The sequence below is a fragment of the Scyliorhinus canicula genome, chromosome 12, assembly GCF_902713615.1.
Source record: "Scyliorhinus canicula chromosome 12, sScyCan1.1, whole genome shotgun sequence".
Lineage (NCBI taxonomy): Eukaryota > Metazoa > Chordata > Chondrichthyes > Carcharhiniformes > Scyliorhinidae > Scyliorhinus > Scyliorhinus canicula.
The window spans coordinates 99,691,888-99,707,418 of record NC_052157.1 but is presented as its reverse complement, the minus strand read 5'-3'; the positions used below and the strand labels follow the sequence as shown (position 1 = coordinate 99,707,418).

The following is a 15,531-nucleotide window of genomic DNA, read 5'->3' as shown; positions in this document are numbered from 1 at the left end:
GGCTTCACAGCGCCAGGGTCCCAGGTTCAATTCCCCGCTGGGTCACTGTCTGTGTGGAGTCTGCACGTTCTCCCCGTGTCTGCGTTTCCTCCGGGTGCTCCGGTTTCCTCCCACAGTCCAAAGACGTGCAGGTTAGGTGGATTGGCCATGAAAAATTGCCCTTAGTGGCCAAAAAAAGGTTAGGAAGGATTATTGGGTTGCGGGAATAGGGTGGAAGTGAGGGCTGAAGTGGGTCGGTGCAGACTCGATGGGCCTAATGGCTTCCTTCTGCACTGTATGTTCCATGTTCTATTTGGAACTTTCCCCAATGTTTTTTTACAAGTATATGGTGTAATTGTCATATGTATCCTAGCCTTTTGTGTTTCCTTGTAGTAGAAAAGTTTCTATTCGAGAAGGCTCATTGATACTTAATCACGATGTGGAGATGCCAGGGTAAGCACAGTAAGAAGTCTTACAACACCAGATTAAAGTCCAACAGGTTTATTTCAAACACAAGCTTTCGGAGCGCTGCTCCTTCCTCAGGTGAATGGAGAGGTATGTTCCAGAAACATTTATACAGACAAATTACAGATCTATAATGAATTGATTACCCGCAAATGCTCGCATTCCAAGCATTGTCTGGCATCTCTGACTTTGTCTATATAAATATTTCTGGAACATACCTCTCCATTCACCTGAGGAAGGAGCAGCGCTCCGAAAGCTCGGTTTGAAACAAACCTGTTGGACTTTAACCTGGTGTTGTAAGACTTCTTACTATACTTAATCACAGCATTGCTCTGAAGTGTTTTTGCTTTGTTCCAATGTAAGTGTACAAATTCAGAACTATGGCAAGAACATTAAAAATTGTGTGAAAAGAGAGATGTTCGAGACCCTGATGACCTGGATGCAGATTATGAGCCAAAGGTAGAGTACAACTAGTTTCCAGATTGTAATGGTAATCTAAACCACATTATTGAGGAAATGCCCTCATAGAGCTTTGTCAGAGTCACTATTTATAGTTTTGCCACAAAAGTGTAATTTTCTAGTCCTTACCCTGATTCTTGACTTCTGCAAACTCCTTGTTGTATTCCTCAAGTGTCTCCCTCAGTTTCTGATTCTCGGTTTCAATATCATGCATGCGCTGGACTTTGAGCTGGAGCTGTTGTCCTAGATCTAATGCTGAAACAGGATCTGCAAACCAATAACAGATGGGTAAATCAGCACAGTTAATCCTCTAGGCCAGAAAACAGTCAATGTACAAATATTTTCTTTAGCAACATATATGATTCAAATGTCTAATTTCCCACAGCAGCAACTGGCATTAGAAATAGCCTCATACAGGGCAGCACGGTGGCCTAGTGGTTAGCACAACCGCCTCACGGCGCTGAGGGCCCAGGTTCGATCCCGGCTCTGGGTCACTGTCCATGTGGAGTTTGCACATTCTCCCCGTGTCTGCGTGGGTTTCGCCCCCACAACCCAAAAATGTGCAGAGTAGGTAGATTGGCCACGCTAAATTGCCCCTTAATTAGAAAAAATAATTGGGTAATCTAAATTTTAAAAAAAAAGAAATAGCCTCATACAACTTTAATTAATTGGTGGAACTTCATTATTGACTAAAACAGCAATTCTGATCTTAAATTCTGGTGGAATTTAAAATACAGATGGAGGGTGAGAAAGTAAAATCAAATACTAGTGTTTTGTGTTTAAACAAAGGAGATTACAAGGGGATGAGAGAAGAACTAGCTAAGGTAGACTGGGAGCTAAGACTTTATGGTGGAACAGTTGAGGAACAGTGGAGAACCTTCCAAGCGATTTTTCACAGTGCTCAGCAAAGGTTTATACCAACAAAAAGGAAGGACGGAAGAAAGAGGGAAAATCGACCGTGGATATCTAAGGAAATAAGGGAGAGTATCAAATTGAAGGAAAAAGCATATAAAGTGGCAAAGATTGCTGGGAGATTAGAGGACTGGGAAATCTTTAGGGGGCAACAGAAAGCTACTAAAAAAGCTATAAAGAAGAGTAAGATAGAGTATGAGAGTAAACTTGCGCAGAATATAAAAACAGACAGTAAAAGTTTTTACAAATATATAAGACAAAAAAGAGTGGCTAAGGTAAATATTGGTCCTTTAGAGGATGAGAAGGGAGTTTTAATAATGGGAAATGAGGAAATGGCTGAGGAACTGAACAGGTTTTTTGGGTCGGTCTTCACAGTGGAAGACACAAATAACATGCCAGCGACTGATAGAAATGAGGCTATGACAGGTGAGGACCTTGAGAAGATTGTTATCACTAAGGAGGGAGTGATGGGCAAGCTAATGGGGCTAAAGGTAGACAAGTCTCCTGGCCCTGATGGAATGCATCCCAGAGTGCTAAAAGAGATGGCTAGGGAAATTGCAGATGCACTAGTGATAATTTACCGAAATTCACTAGACTCTGGGGTGGTCCCGGTGGATTGGAAATTAGCAAACGTGATGCCACTGTTTAAAAAAGGAGGTAGGCAGAAAGCAGGAAATTATAGGCCAGTGAGTTTAACTTCGGTAATAGGGAAGATGCTGGAATCTATCATCAAGGAAGAAATTGCGAGGCATCTGGATAGAAATTGTCCCATTGGGCAGACGCAGCATGGGTTCGTTAAAGGCAGGTCATGCCTAACTAATTTAGTGGAATTTTTTGAGGACATTACCAGTGCAGTAGATAACGGGGAGCCGATGGATGTGGTATATCTGGATTTCCAGAAAGCCTTTGACAAGGTGCCACACAAAAGGTTGCTGCATAAGATAAAGATGCATGGCATTAAGGGTAAAGTAGTAGCATGGATAGAGGATTGGTTAATTAATAGAAAGCAAAGAGTTGGGATAAATGGGTGTTTCTCTGGTTGGCAATCAGTAGCTAGTGGTGTCCCTCAGGGATCCGTGTTGGGCCCACAATTGTTCACAATTTACATTGATGATTTGGAGTTGGGGACCAAGGGCAATGTGTCCAAGTTTGCAGATGACACTAAGATGAGTGGTAAAGCGAAAAGTGCAGAGGATACTGGAAGTCTGCAGAGGGATTTGGATAGGTTAAGTGAATGGGCTCGGGTCTGGCAGATGGAATACAATGTTGACAAATGTGAGGTTATCCATTTTGGTAGGAATAACAGCAAACGGGATTATTATTTAAACGATAAAATATTAAAGCATGCCGCTGTTTAGAGAGACTTGGGTGTGCTAGTGCATGAGTCACAGAAGGTTGGTTTACAAGTGCAACAGGTGATTAAGAAGGCAAATGGAATTTTGTCCTTCATTGCTCGAAGGATGGAGTTTAAGACTAGGGAGGTTATGTTGCAATTGTATAAGGTGTTAGTGCGGCCACACCTGGAGTATTGTGTTCAGTTTTGGTCTCCTTACTTGAGAAAGGACGTACTGGCACTGGAGGGTGTGCAGAGGAGATTCACTAGGTTAATCCCAGAGCTGAAGGGGTTGGATTATGAGGAGAGGTTGAGTAGACTGGGACTGTACTCGTTGGAATTTAGAAGGATGAGGGGGGATCTTATAGAAACATTTAAAATTATGAAGGGAATAGATAGGATAGATGCGGGCAGGTTGTTTCCACTGGCGGGTGACAGCAGAACTAGGGGGCATAGCCTCAAAATAAGGGGAAGTAGATTTAGGACTGAGTTTAGGAGGAACTTCTTCACCCAAAGGGTTGTGAATCTATGGAATTCCTTGCCCAGTGAAGCAGTTGAGGCTCCTTCATTACATGTTTTTAAGGTAAAGATAGATAGTTTTTTGAAGAATAAAGGGATTAAGGGTTATGGTGTTCGGGCCGGAAAGTGGAGCTGAGTCCACAAAAGATCAGCCATGATCTAATTGAATGGCGGAGCAGGCTCGAGGGGCCAGATGGCCTACTCCTGCTCCTAGTTCTTATGTTCTTATGTTCTCCTGGCGCAGTGGGTTAGTACTGCTGCCTCACGGAGCCACGGTCCCAGGTTCGATCCCAGCTCTGCGTCAATCCGTGTGGAGTTTGCACATTCTCCTCGTGTTTGCGTGGGTTTCGACCCAAAAGATTTGCAGGGTAGGTGGATTGAACACACTAAATTGCCTCTTAATTGGAAAAAATGAATTGGGTACTCTAAATTTATAAAAAATAATTTTGAAAAAAAATTCTGATCTTCTCCCCAGCGCTAAAGGAAGCCTTTGCTCAAAGTTGGATTACAATAGTAATTGGAGCACTTAATAGATTTTTTTTTTAAATGGGGGAGGGGGTACCTTGAAATGCTATACTGTTGCTGAAGGAGTGTTAACAGTTGAATGGTTTCCTGGTTACAGTGGTTTTTGCAACTTTAAGACTCACATACACATTAGATTTGAAATCACAGCATTTAACCGAGTTTATAATTTTAATGAGCTTGGATTGCACCCATTTCAAAAAGAAATCCTGATTTGCTCACTATCAATGGGAAAGTACTGCAATGAGGGCAACTTTTCTTTTGTGTTTTACACAATGCCCGTAATGGCTTCTCTGACGAGATCACAGAATCAGAAGTATTGTTGGGGTTTAAGTGGGTTAAACAGCTAGCTTGTAAAACAGAACAAGGCCAGCAGCGCGGTTTAAATTCCCGTACCGCCCTCCCCGAACAGGCGCCGGAATGTGGCGACTAGGGGTTTTTCACAGTAACTTCATTGAAGCCTACTTGTGACAATAAGTGATTTTTTTTTAAAATGTGTATATTTTACTCCAAAACCATCATCTGGAGGATGCTGGAAATCTGAAATTAAAAACAGAAAATGCTGGAAACACTCAGCAGATCTAGCAGAGTTAACATTTCAAATCATGATCTTTCACCCATGTATATTTACAGTCTTCCTTCAGTCACCATTTCAGGGTTGAACTGTTGGTTCAAAGCAGCTTGGAAGCCAACAATCTGTATCAAAATCTTCCTGATGCAACATCATGCCAATTCATTCCTGACCATCAGTATGTCTAAATCTTAACATTTAAGTTTCTCAAATCAAAACATCCTGAAGTAATTAAGCTTTAACAGTAATAAAACAAAGAATAGTTCATGGACAGTCCTCAAGAGTTCTTAAGAGGTCACATTATAATCATACAACACATCAGAATTCAGATATTAACTGAGTTTTACTTTTGCCCAATAATATATTCAAGGAGAAAAAAACTTTCCTGTCAAATTAAATGACTTGATTTTCAGTTTGTAACAATGGCCCAGATACTGTGGTGGTAATCACAGAATAATACAGCGCAGAAGAGGCCATTCGGCCCATCGAGACTGCACCAATATATGAAAAACACCTAACCTGGCTACTTAGTCCCTTTTGCCAGCACTTGGCCTATAGCCTTGAATGTTATGCTGTGCCATGTGCTCATCCAGATACATTTCAAAGGATGTGAGACAACCCGCCTCTACCACACTCCCAGGCCGTGAATTCCAGACCATTCCCACCCTCTGGGTAAAAGAGTTTTTCCTCAAATCCCCCTTAAACATCCTCCCCCCACACTTTGAGCTCGTGTCCGCTCGTAACTGACGCTTCAACTAAAGGGAACAGCTGCTCTCTATCCACCTTGCCCATGCCCCTTATAATCTTGTACACCTCAATCAGGTCATCCCTTAGATTTCTTTGCCCAGTGAAAACAACTCAAGCCTATCAAATCCCTCTTCATACATTAAATGTTTCATCCCAAGGCAACATTCCGGTGAAATTTCTCAGCATCCCCTCCAGTGCAATCACATCCTTCCTATAATGCGGTGACCAGAATTGCACACAATACTCCAGGTGTGGCCTCACCAAAGTCTTATACAACTCCAACATGACCTCCTGCTTTTGTAATCTATTCCTCGACTGATAAAGTGTCCCATATACCTTTTTCACCACCCTATTAACCTGCCCTTCTGCTGTCAGAGAGCGTAGGACAAACAGGCCAAGATCCCTTTGTTCCTCGAAACTTCCCAGTGCCATGCCATTCATTGGATACTTCTTTGTCAAATTGATCCTTCCAAAGTGAATAACCTCACACTTTTCAGAGTGAAATTCCATCTGCCACTTTTCTGCCCATTTGACCATCACAGCTATATCCTCCTGTAACCCGGTACTATTAACCTAACCACCCGGCTAATCTTTGAGTCATGTGCAAACTTATTGATCCTAACCCCCACATAGTCATCCAAGTTGTTTATATAAATGACAAGCAACAGGGGACAGATTCCTGTAGTACGCCACTGGACACTGGCTTCCAGTCATTAAAGCAGCCTGTCAATACCTCTGTCTCCGACAGCTAAGCCAATTTTGAATCTACCTTATCAAGTTACCCTGTATCCCATGTGCATTTGCCATCTTTTATAAGTCTCTCATGTGGGACCTTGTTAAAGGCTTTGCTGAAATCCATGTAAACTACATGAACTGTACTACCCTCATCTACACAACTGGTCACATGCTCAAAAAATTCAATCAAATTTGTTGGGCACGACCTCCCTCTGACAAAACCACGCTATTCCTGATCAAACCTTGCCTCTCCAAGTCGAGATTACAGACTCACTGGTCTGTAGTTTCCTGGCATATTTCTACAACTTTGCATAAGTAGAGGAATTGCAGTAGCTGTTCTCCAGTCCTCTGGCACCTCTCCCAAGGCCGGAGAGGAATTAAAAATTTGGATCAGAGCCCCTGCAATCTCCTCCCTCCCTTCCCACTGCATCTTGGTACACAATTAATCCGGACCTACACATTTGTCCACTTTTAAATCGACCAGCACATCCAATACCTTGTCACGTCCTATGACAATTTGCTCCAGAACCTCATAGTCTGTCTTCCCGAGTTCTATATCTACCTCCTCATTCTCTTGGGTGAAGACAGACGTGATGTATTCGTTCAAGACTCTATCAATATCCTCTGGCTCCAACCACAGATTTCCCTGTTGTTCCCTAATGGGCCTGGTTATCTTCTTCCATTTGATATACTTGGGACATGGAATATCTTGGGTATTTTCCCTACTTTTACCAGCCAGGGCTTTCTTTGCTTACCTAATTGCTATCTTAACCTCCATCCTGTACTTTCTGTACTCCACTAATGCACCCGTTAGAACATAGAAAAATACAGCCCTGAACAGGCCCTTCGGCCCACGATGTTGTGCCAAACCTTTGTCCTAGATTAAGAACAAATTAATCTACACCCCATTCTATCGTATCCAATAGCCGCTTGAAGGTCCCTAATATTTCCGACTCAACTACTTCCACAGGCAGTGCATTCCAGGCCCCCACTACTCTCTGGGTAAAGAACCTACCTCTGACATCCCATCTATATCTTCCACCATTCACCTTAAATTTATGTTGCCTTGTAATGGTTAGTTCCGCCCGGGGAAAAAGTATCTGATTGTCCACTCTATCTATTCTCCTGATCATCTTATAAGCCTCTATCAAGTCGCCCCTCATCCTTCTCCGTTCTAATGAGAAAAGGTCTAGCACCCTCAACCTTTCCTCGTAAGACCTACTCTCCATTCCAGGCAACATCCTGGTAAATCTCCTTTGCACCTTTTCCAAAGCTTCCACATCCTTCCTAAAATGAGGCGACCAGAACTGCACACAGTACTCCAAATGTGGCCTTACCAAGGTTTTGTACAGCTGCATCATCACCTCACGGCTCTCAATCCCTCAGCTAATGAACGCTAGCACACCATAGGCCTTCTTCACAGCTCTATCCACTTGAGTGGCAACTTTCAAAGATCTATGAACATTGACCCCAAGATCTCTCTGCTCCTCTACACTGCCAAGGACCCTACCGTTAACCCTGTATTCCGCATTCATATTTGTCCTTGCAAAATGGACAACCTCACACTTTTCAGGGTTAAACTCCACCTGCCACTTCTCAGCCCAGCTCTGCATCCTATCTCTGTCTCTTTGCAGCCGACAACAGCGTTCCTCACTATCCACAACTCCACCAATCTTCGTATCGTCTGCAAATTTACTGACCCACCCTTCAACTCCCTCATCCAAGTCATTAATGAAAATCACAAACAGCAGAGGACCCAGAACTGATCCCTGCGGTACGCCACAGCTAACTGGGCTCCAGGCTGAATATTTGCCATCCACCACCACTCTCTGACTTCTATCGGTCAGCCAGTTCGTTATCCAACTGGCCAAATTTCCCACTATCCCATGCCTCATTACTTTCTGCATAAGCCTATCATGGGGAACCTTATCAAATGCCTTACTAAAATCCATGTACACCACATCCACTGCTTTACCTTCATCTGCGTGCTTGGTCACCTCCTCAAAGAATTCAATAAGATTTGTGAGGCAAGACCTACGCCTCACAAAAATGTGTGCTGACTATCCCTAATCAAGCAGTGTCTTTCCAGATGCTCAGAAATTCTATCCCTCAGTACCCTTTCTGTTACTTTGCCTACCACCGAAGTAAGACTAACTGGCCTGTAATTCCCAGGGTTATTCCTATTCCCTTTTTTGAACAGGGGCACGACATTCGCCACTCTCCAATCCCCTGGTACCACCCCTGTTGACAGTGAGGGCGAAAAGACCATTGCCAACGGCTCTGCAATTTCATCTTTTGCTTCCCATAGAATCCTTGAATATATCCGGGAATATATCCGGGGGACTTGTCTATCCTCAAGTTTTTCAAAATGCCCAACACGTCTTCCTTCCTGACAAGTATCTCCTCAAGCTTACCAGTCTATTACACACTGTCCTCTCCAACAATATGGCCCCTCTCATTTGTAAATAGTGAAGAAAAGTACTCGTTCAAGACCTTTCTTATCTCTTCTGACTCAATACACAATCTCTCGCTACAGTCCTTGATCGGACCCACCCTCGCTCTAGTCATTCTCATATTTCACATATGTGTAAAAGGTCTTGGGGTTTTCCTTGATTCTACCCGCCAAAGACTTTTCATGCCCTCCCTCTCTTAGCTCTCCATTCTCCAGTTCCCTCCTGGATATCTTGCATCCCTCAAGCACCCTGTCTGAACCTTGTTTCCTCAGCCTTACATAAGTAACAAGACATTCTTAACAAGACATTCAACCTCTCTTGTCAACCATGGTTCCCTCACTCGACCATCTCTTCCCTGCCTGACAGGGACATACATATCAAGGACACGTAGTATCTGTTCCTCGAACAAGTTCCACATTTCAATTGTGTCCTTCCCTGACAGCCTATGTTCCCAACTTTTGCACTTCAGTTCTTGTCTGACAGCATCGTATTTACCCTTTCCCCAATTGTAAACCTTGCCCTGTTGCACGCACCTATCCCTCTCCATTACTAAAGTGAAAGTCACAGAATTGTGTTCACTATCTCCAAAATGCTCCCCCACTAACAAATCTATCACTTGCCCTGGTTCATTACCAAGTTCCAAATCCAATATGGCCTCCCCTCTGGTCGGACAATCTACATACTGTGTTAGAAAAGCTTCTTGGACACACTGCACAAACACCACCACATCCAAACTATTTCATCTGAAGATTTTCCACTCAATATTTGGGAGGTTGAGGTCACCCATGACTTCTGCACCTTTCCAAAATCTGTTTCCCAATCTGTTCCTCCACATTTTGGGCAGCACGGTAGCATGGTGGTTAGCATAAATGCTTCACAGCTCCAGGGTCCCAGGTTCGATTCCCGGCTGGGTCACTGTCTGTGTGGAGTCTGCACGTCCTCCCCGTGTGTGCGTGGGTTTCCTCCGGGTGCTCCGGTTTCCTCCCACAGTCCAAAGATGTGCGGGTTAGGTGGATTGGCCATGCTAAATTGCCCGTAGTGTCCTTAAAAAGTAAGGTTAAGGGGGAGCGCTGTTGGCTTACGGGTATAGGGTGGATACGTGGGTTTGAGTAGGGTGATCATGGCTCGGCACAACATCGAGGGCCGAAGGGCCTGTTCTGTGCTGTACTGTTCTATGTTCTATGTTCTATTTCTGCTCCTATTGGGGGGCCTATAGAAAACTCCCAACAATGTGACTGCTCCTTTCCTATTTCTGACTTCAACCCATGCTACCTCTGCCAGCAGATCCTCCTCGAACTACCTTTCTGCAGCTGTTTTATTATCTCTAATTAATAATGCCATTCCCCACCTCTTTTCTCACCCTCCCTAATCTTATTGAAACATCTATAACCAGGAACCTCCAACAACCATTTCTGCCCCTCTTCTATCCAAGTTTCCGTGATGGCCACCACATTATATTCCCAAGTACCGATCCATGCCATACGTTCACGGACTTTATTCCTGATGCTGCTTGCGTTGAAGTATACACACTTCAACTGATCTCCGTGCCTGCAAGTACTCTCCTTTGTCAGTGTTACTTTCCCCACTGCCTCACTGCACGCTTTGACATCCTGAACATCGGCTACCTTACTTGCTGGACTATAAATCTGGTTCCCAATCCCCTGCCAAATTAGTTTAAACCCTCCCAGGTCCCACCTTCCCAAGAATGTGCTCCAATTATCCAAATACCTGAAGCCCTCCCTCTGACACCATTCCTGCAGCCACGTGTTCAACTGCACTCTCTCCCTATTTCTAGCCTCACTATCACTTGGCACCGGCAACAAACCAGAGATGACAACTCTGTCTGTCCTGGCTTTTAACTTCCAGCCTCACTCCCTAAACTTGTTTATTACATCCACACCCCTTTTCCCACCTACGTCGTTGGTACCATTGTGCACCACGACTTCTGGCTGCTCACCCTCCCTCTTCAGGAGCCTAAAGACACGATCCGAGATATCCCTGGCACTCGGGAGGCAACATACCTTCCGGGAGTCTCGCTTGCGACCACAGAATCTCCTATCTAATCCCCTAACCATTGAATCTCCTATCACTATTCCTTTTCTATTCTCCCCACTTCCCTTCTGAGCCCCAGAGCCAGACTCAGTGCCTGAGACCTGGCTGCTGGGGCCTTCCCCCACTCGGTCACCCCCCCAACAGCATCCAAGACGGTATACTTGTTTCGAAGGGGAACGGCCATGAGGGATCCCTGCACTGTCGGCCCGTTCGTTTTCTTTCCACTGACTGTAACCCAGCTACCCTTGGCCTGTACCTTGGATGTGGCTACGTCCCTGTAACTCTTCTCTATTACCCCCTCTGCCTCCCAGATGATCCGAAGTTCATCCAGCTCCAGCTCCAGTTTCCTAACACGGTCTCTGAGGAGCTGGAGTTGGGTGCACTTCCTGCAGGTATAGTCAGCGGGGACACCGGTGGTATCCCTCACCATCCACATCCTACAGGAGGAGCATGCACTGCCCTAGCCTCCACCCCCTCTTACCTTGCAGAATACAGCTGCACTGTGGACCAACGAACTCCACCCTCCGACTCTGCTCCCAGTCAGCTGCACTCTGTAAACCCCTGGCTCCCTTCTCGCTCTTTGCAGAAATGAAATGAAAGGAGCACTTTGCTCGCTCCTCACCTAACTTCCTCAGTCACCAAACTCACTATAGCACTCAAATGCACCCAAATTCAGCACTCCCTCAGTCACCAAACTCACACTATAGCACTCAAATGCACCCAAATTCAGCACTCAGTGAAAACAAAGTCTGCACTGTAACTAGCTCAGATTTATACTGTGACTCTCGCCTCTGAAAACTGGCCTAATCCAATTCACTAATTAACAAGCTCCAGCTGCTGGTAGTTACAAGTAGAATCTTTGTTTAAAGCTGATTGAAAATTCACCTTCTTCTCAACCAAACAGCAACTTTTAAGTTAATTAACTAAATAAAAGAAAGACTAGACTTTAGATAAAAATTAAAAATAAACCCTTAATATCCCTCAGTCACCAATCTCTTACTATAGCACTCAAATGCACCCAAATTCAGCACTCAGAGCAAACAAATGCTCCCCTTGTGCTTGCTAAAAGCCTCTCTTTTCCTTCTCATCCTATCCTGAATGTCTCTGGTCCTCCATGGTTCTCTAGGTTTATTACTCCTTCCTATCACCGGAGAGGAAACATGTTCGACCGGTACCCTCCCCATTTGATGTTTGCTCCAAGGGGCTGGTTTAGCTCACTGAGCTAAATCGCTGGCTTTCAAAGCAAACCAAGCAGGCCAGCAGCACGGTTCGATTCCCGTACCAGCCTCCCCGGACAGTCGCCGGAATGTGGCGACTAGGGGCTTTTCACAGTAACTTCATTGAAGCCTACTCGTGACAATAAGCGATTTTCATTTTTCATATCATCTCTCCTTACTGCAATAACTGACTCCTTAATTAATCCTGCAATGCCTCTTGTTCTTTTACCTCCTCCTCTGTCTCAGCTGAAGATTCTATATCCCGGGATGTTGAGCTGCCAAATCTGCCCCTCCCTCAACCATGTCTCAGTGATGGCTACTATGTCACAATGTAACATGTCATTATGTCACGTGTCAATCCTCACCCTTAATCCATCCATTCACCTGCAATATTCCTGGCATTTAAGTAGAGGATATCCAGTCTTGTCTTACTCCCTTGAAACTTACTAACACTGTATTCCCTGTGACTTGATTGCTTTTCTGTGTTATGCTGTGTACCTATTCTATTAATAATCTGCATCCTCTGTGTACCCGATTATTATTAAGAAAGTTGTTTTTAGTTAGAGTGTCATGATTGGCACAGGCTTGGAGGGCTGAAGGGCCTGTTCCTGTGCTGTACTTTTCTTTGTTCTTTGTTCTCTCCCTGCAAAATTAGTTTCAATTACTTCCAACAGCACCAGTAAACCTACCAGCAAATACATTAGTCCCGCTCTGGTTCAGATGTAGACCGTCCCGCTTGTAAAGGTCCAACCTTCCCCAGGAATGGTCCCGGGGTCCAGGAATCTAAAACCCTCCTTCCTGCGCCAACCCTCAAGCCACGCATTCATCTGCGCTATTCTCCTATGACGACAATACTGTCATTGTTCACTGTCCTTACTCCACTGAAATTGATGTTATCTTCTGGAATCCATACATTCGCAGAATAACAGGGAAATCCAGAAGTTGCTGTCAATGATTCGATGCTCCTCCAGATGGTGCACTGTGAAGCTTCCCCCTAGAGTGTGTTATATTGAGTGATCGTAATATGTCGTTACTGTTTGCTTCACTTCCAGAATGGACTGATGGTTAGATTTCAATGAAACTACCAAACTTCAATTCAAAGCAAAATAGATTTAATGAATAACGAATTAAATACTAATGAGTTTGTTCACTCTTACAGAACTATAACTGATGATAAACTAAATCAGAAGAAGTGTTAATTATATTTAACTACACGTGCTAACTATGCTATATCTCTCCAACACCCTGTTGTCTTTTCACTCCTGGTTCAAAGAGACCCAAGATCCTCCAAGTTCAGTTTACACACCTGAATCTAGTGCTGCCAACTAGTGGTTGTCCAATTCTATGATGCAGTTGTTAACCCTTTACACACGAGCAGAGTACAGGTCACAACATCCCCTTTTTTTAAAAACATATTTTCTGTGTCGCAAAGAAAAGTGTATAAATATGTCACAATAAATTATGAGATGTATATCTGTACAAAGCAAAAACGTGTAATGAGTATACACAACAATTAATATATTACAAGTTCAGTCTGTTTGGTTTCTTTCGTCTTGTCGATCTTCTGGGTTGACGAGGTGGAGATGATGAGACTTTAACTGGTTTGTGCATATCACTTCTGGTATTTGTCGAAGTGTCATGAAAAATTTCAAATTTAAATCAGGAAAAATTTGCTTGTCATCAAATTTTTTGTAGTGCACGTTGATTTCTGCGTAGAATCGTGCCTTCAGCTGCTTTCACAATGTAGGAGCATGGAGCTGCTTGCCTGGTGGTTGTTACAGGAGCAGACCAACCTCCACCCGGTATTTCTATTCTTACGATGTCGTCTGGAGTTAGTGGTTCCAGTTGACATGCATACATGTCATAATATGTTTGGGCCTCACGGTAGCATGGTGGTTAGCATCAATGCTTCACAGCGCCAGGGTCCCAGGTTCGATTCCCGGCTGGGTCACTGACTTTGTGGAGTCTGCACGTCCTCCCTGTGTGTGTGTGGGTTTCCTCCGGGTGCTCCGGTTTCCTCCCACAGTCCAAAGATGTGCGGGTTAGGTGGATTGGCCATGCTAAATTGCCCGTAGTGTAAGGTTAATGGGGGGATTGTTGGGTTACGGGTATACAGGTTACGTGGGTTTAAGTAGGGTGATCATTGCTCGGCACAACATCGAGGGCTGAAGGGCCTGTTCTGTGCTGTACTGTTCTATGTTCTATGTCTGTTGACGAGAACAGTGCTGTTCTATGTTCTTTAACACGGGCAAGTGATCTGGATTCTGCACTTGAATGGATGCTAAAGATGCTGAGATCCCGATTCATCAACATTTGAGCCAGTGAAAGACCAGTAGACAGTGGTGTTGCTCTATAGGATATCAACTTAAGATAGATATCCAACACCGAATCCACAGCTTTGCTGATTAACTGCTTGCCAATGTGAGCACCCTTCTCTACCTTACCATTGGACTGAGGGTAGTGAGGACTGGATGTCACATGCGTGAAGTTGTATTGCTTTGAGAACGTGGCCCATTCACTGCTGTCAAAACATGGCCCATTGTCCGACATGAAGGTGTCAGGTATGCCTTGAAAACGTTTCCTGGCATGCTTTAATAATTGATTTTGAAGTTAAATCCGGAAATTTCATTACCTCTGGATAATTAGAATAGTAATCAATAATTAAAACATGGTCACGACCAAGCGAGTGAAATAGGTCGATTCCTAATTTGGCCCAAGGTGATGTAACTAATTTGTGTTGTTGCAGAGTCTCCTTGCATTGCGCAGGTCGGTGTTTTTGGCAAGTTTCACAGGAGATAACCATGTCAGTTATGTCTCTATTTATTCCCAGCCAGTAGGCTGCCTGTGTTGCCCGTCTTTTACACTTCTCGATCCCGAGGTGTACCTCATGAATCTGATCAAGTATCATAGAACAAAAACATAGTGGAATTACTATTTGGTCGAGTCACAAGAGTAGTCCATCTACGATCGTCAGATCTGCTTCAACATTTCTGTACTGAGGATCTCGCCCTTTCGGCCACCCATGTTGAAATGATGAATGACCCTTTGTAGTGTAGCATCCTTCTCAGTTTCAGTTCTGATTAAGTTTAACTTCTGATGTACGTAGGTTTTCTGCACAGAGTTGCACCTGAGCTTCGAAATCACGTACAAATTCAAATGGTTGACTGACAGAAGTGATGGTGCGTGATAGTGCATCCGCTATGATTAAATTATTCCTTGGCGTGTAGATTAGGCTAAAATTATACCGCCATAGTTTCATCCATGATCCTTTGAAGTCTTGGCGTCATGTCATTGAGATCCTTGTCGATAATGTGGACCAACTGCCTGTGATCCATCTCAACTGTGAATGTGGGAAGCCCATAGACACAAACATGGAATTGAGTATTCCTGCCAATGTACCCAGACATTCCGTCTCAATTTGGGCGTATCTGCATTCCATCGCTGTCGTTGCTCTTGAAAAATATGCTACAGGAACCCATATGAATTGCAGCCTCTCTGTAAGAGTACTGTGCCTATTCCACCCTGACTTGCATCAGTGGATATTTTGGTTGCTCTTTTAGGATCAAA

At 44.1% G+C, this 15,531-nt stretch overlaps 1 protein-coding gene across 7 annotated transcripts in view; it reads right to left on the bottom strand.

Moving 5' to 3' along the window:
* Window positions 1-15,531, bottom strand: part of LOC119974568 (protein CASP-like) — a 794,954-nt gene that overhangs the window by 394,850 nt on the left and 384,573 nt on the right. For all 7 annotated transcript variants that reach the window (XM_038813568.1, XM_038813572.1, XM_038813571.1 and 4 more), the window contains exon 5: window positions 1,033-1,170. In XM_038813568.1, the coding sequence (XP_038669496.1) occupies window positions 1,033-1,170 (138 nt within the window). The remainder of the gene's footprint in view (window positions 1-1,032; window positions 1,171-15,531) is intronic.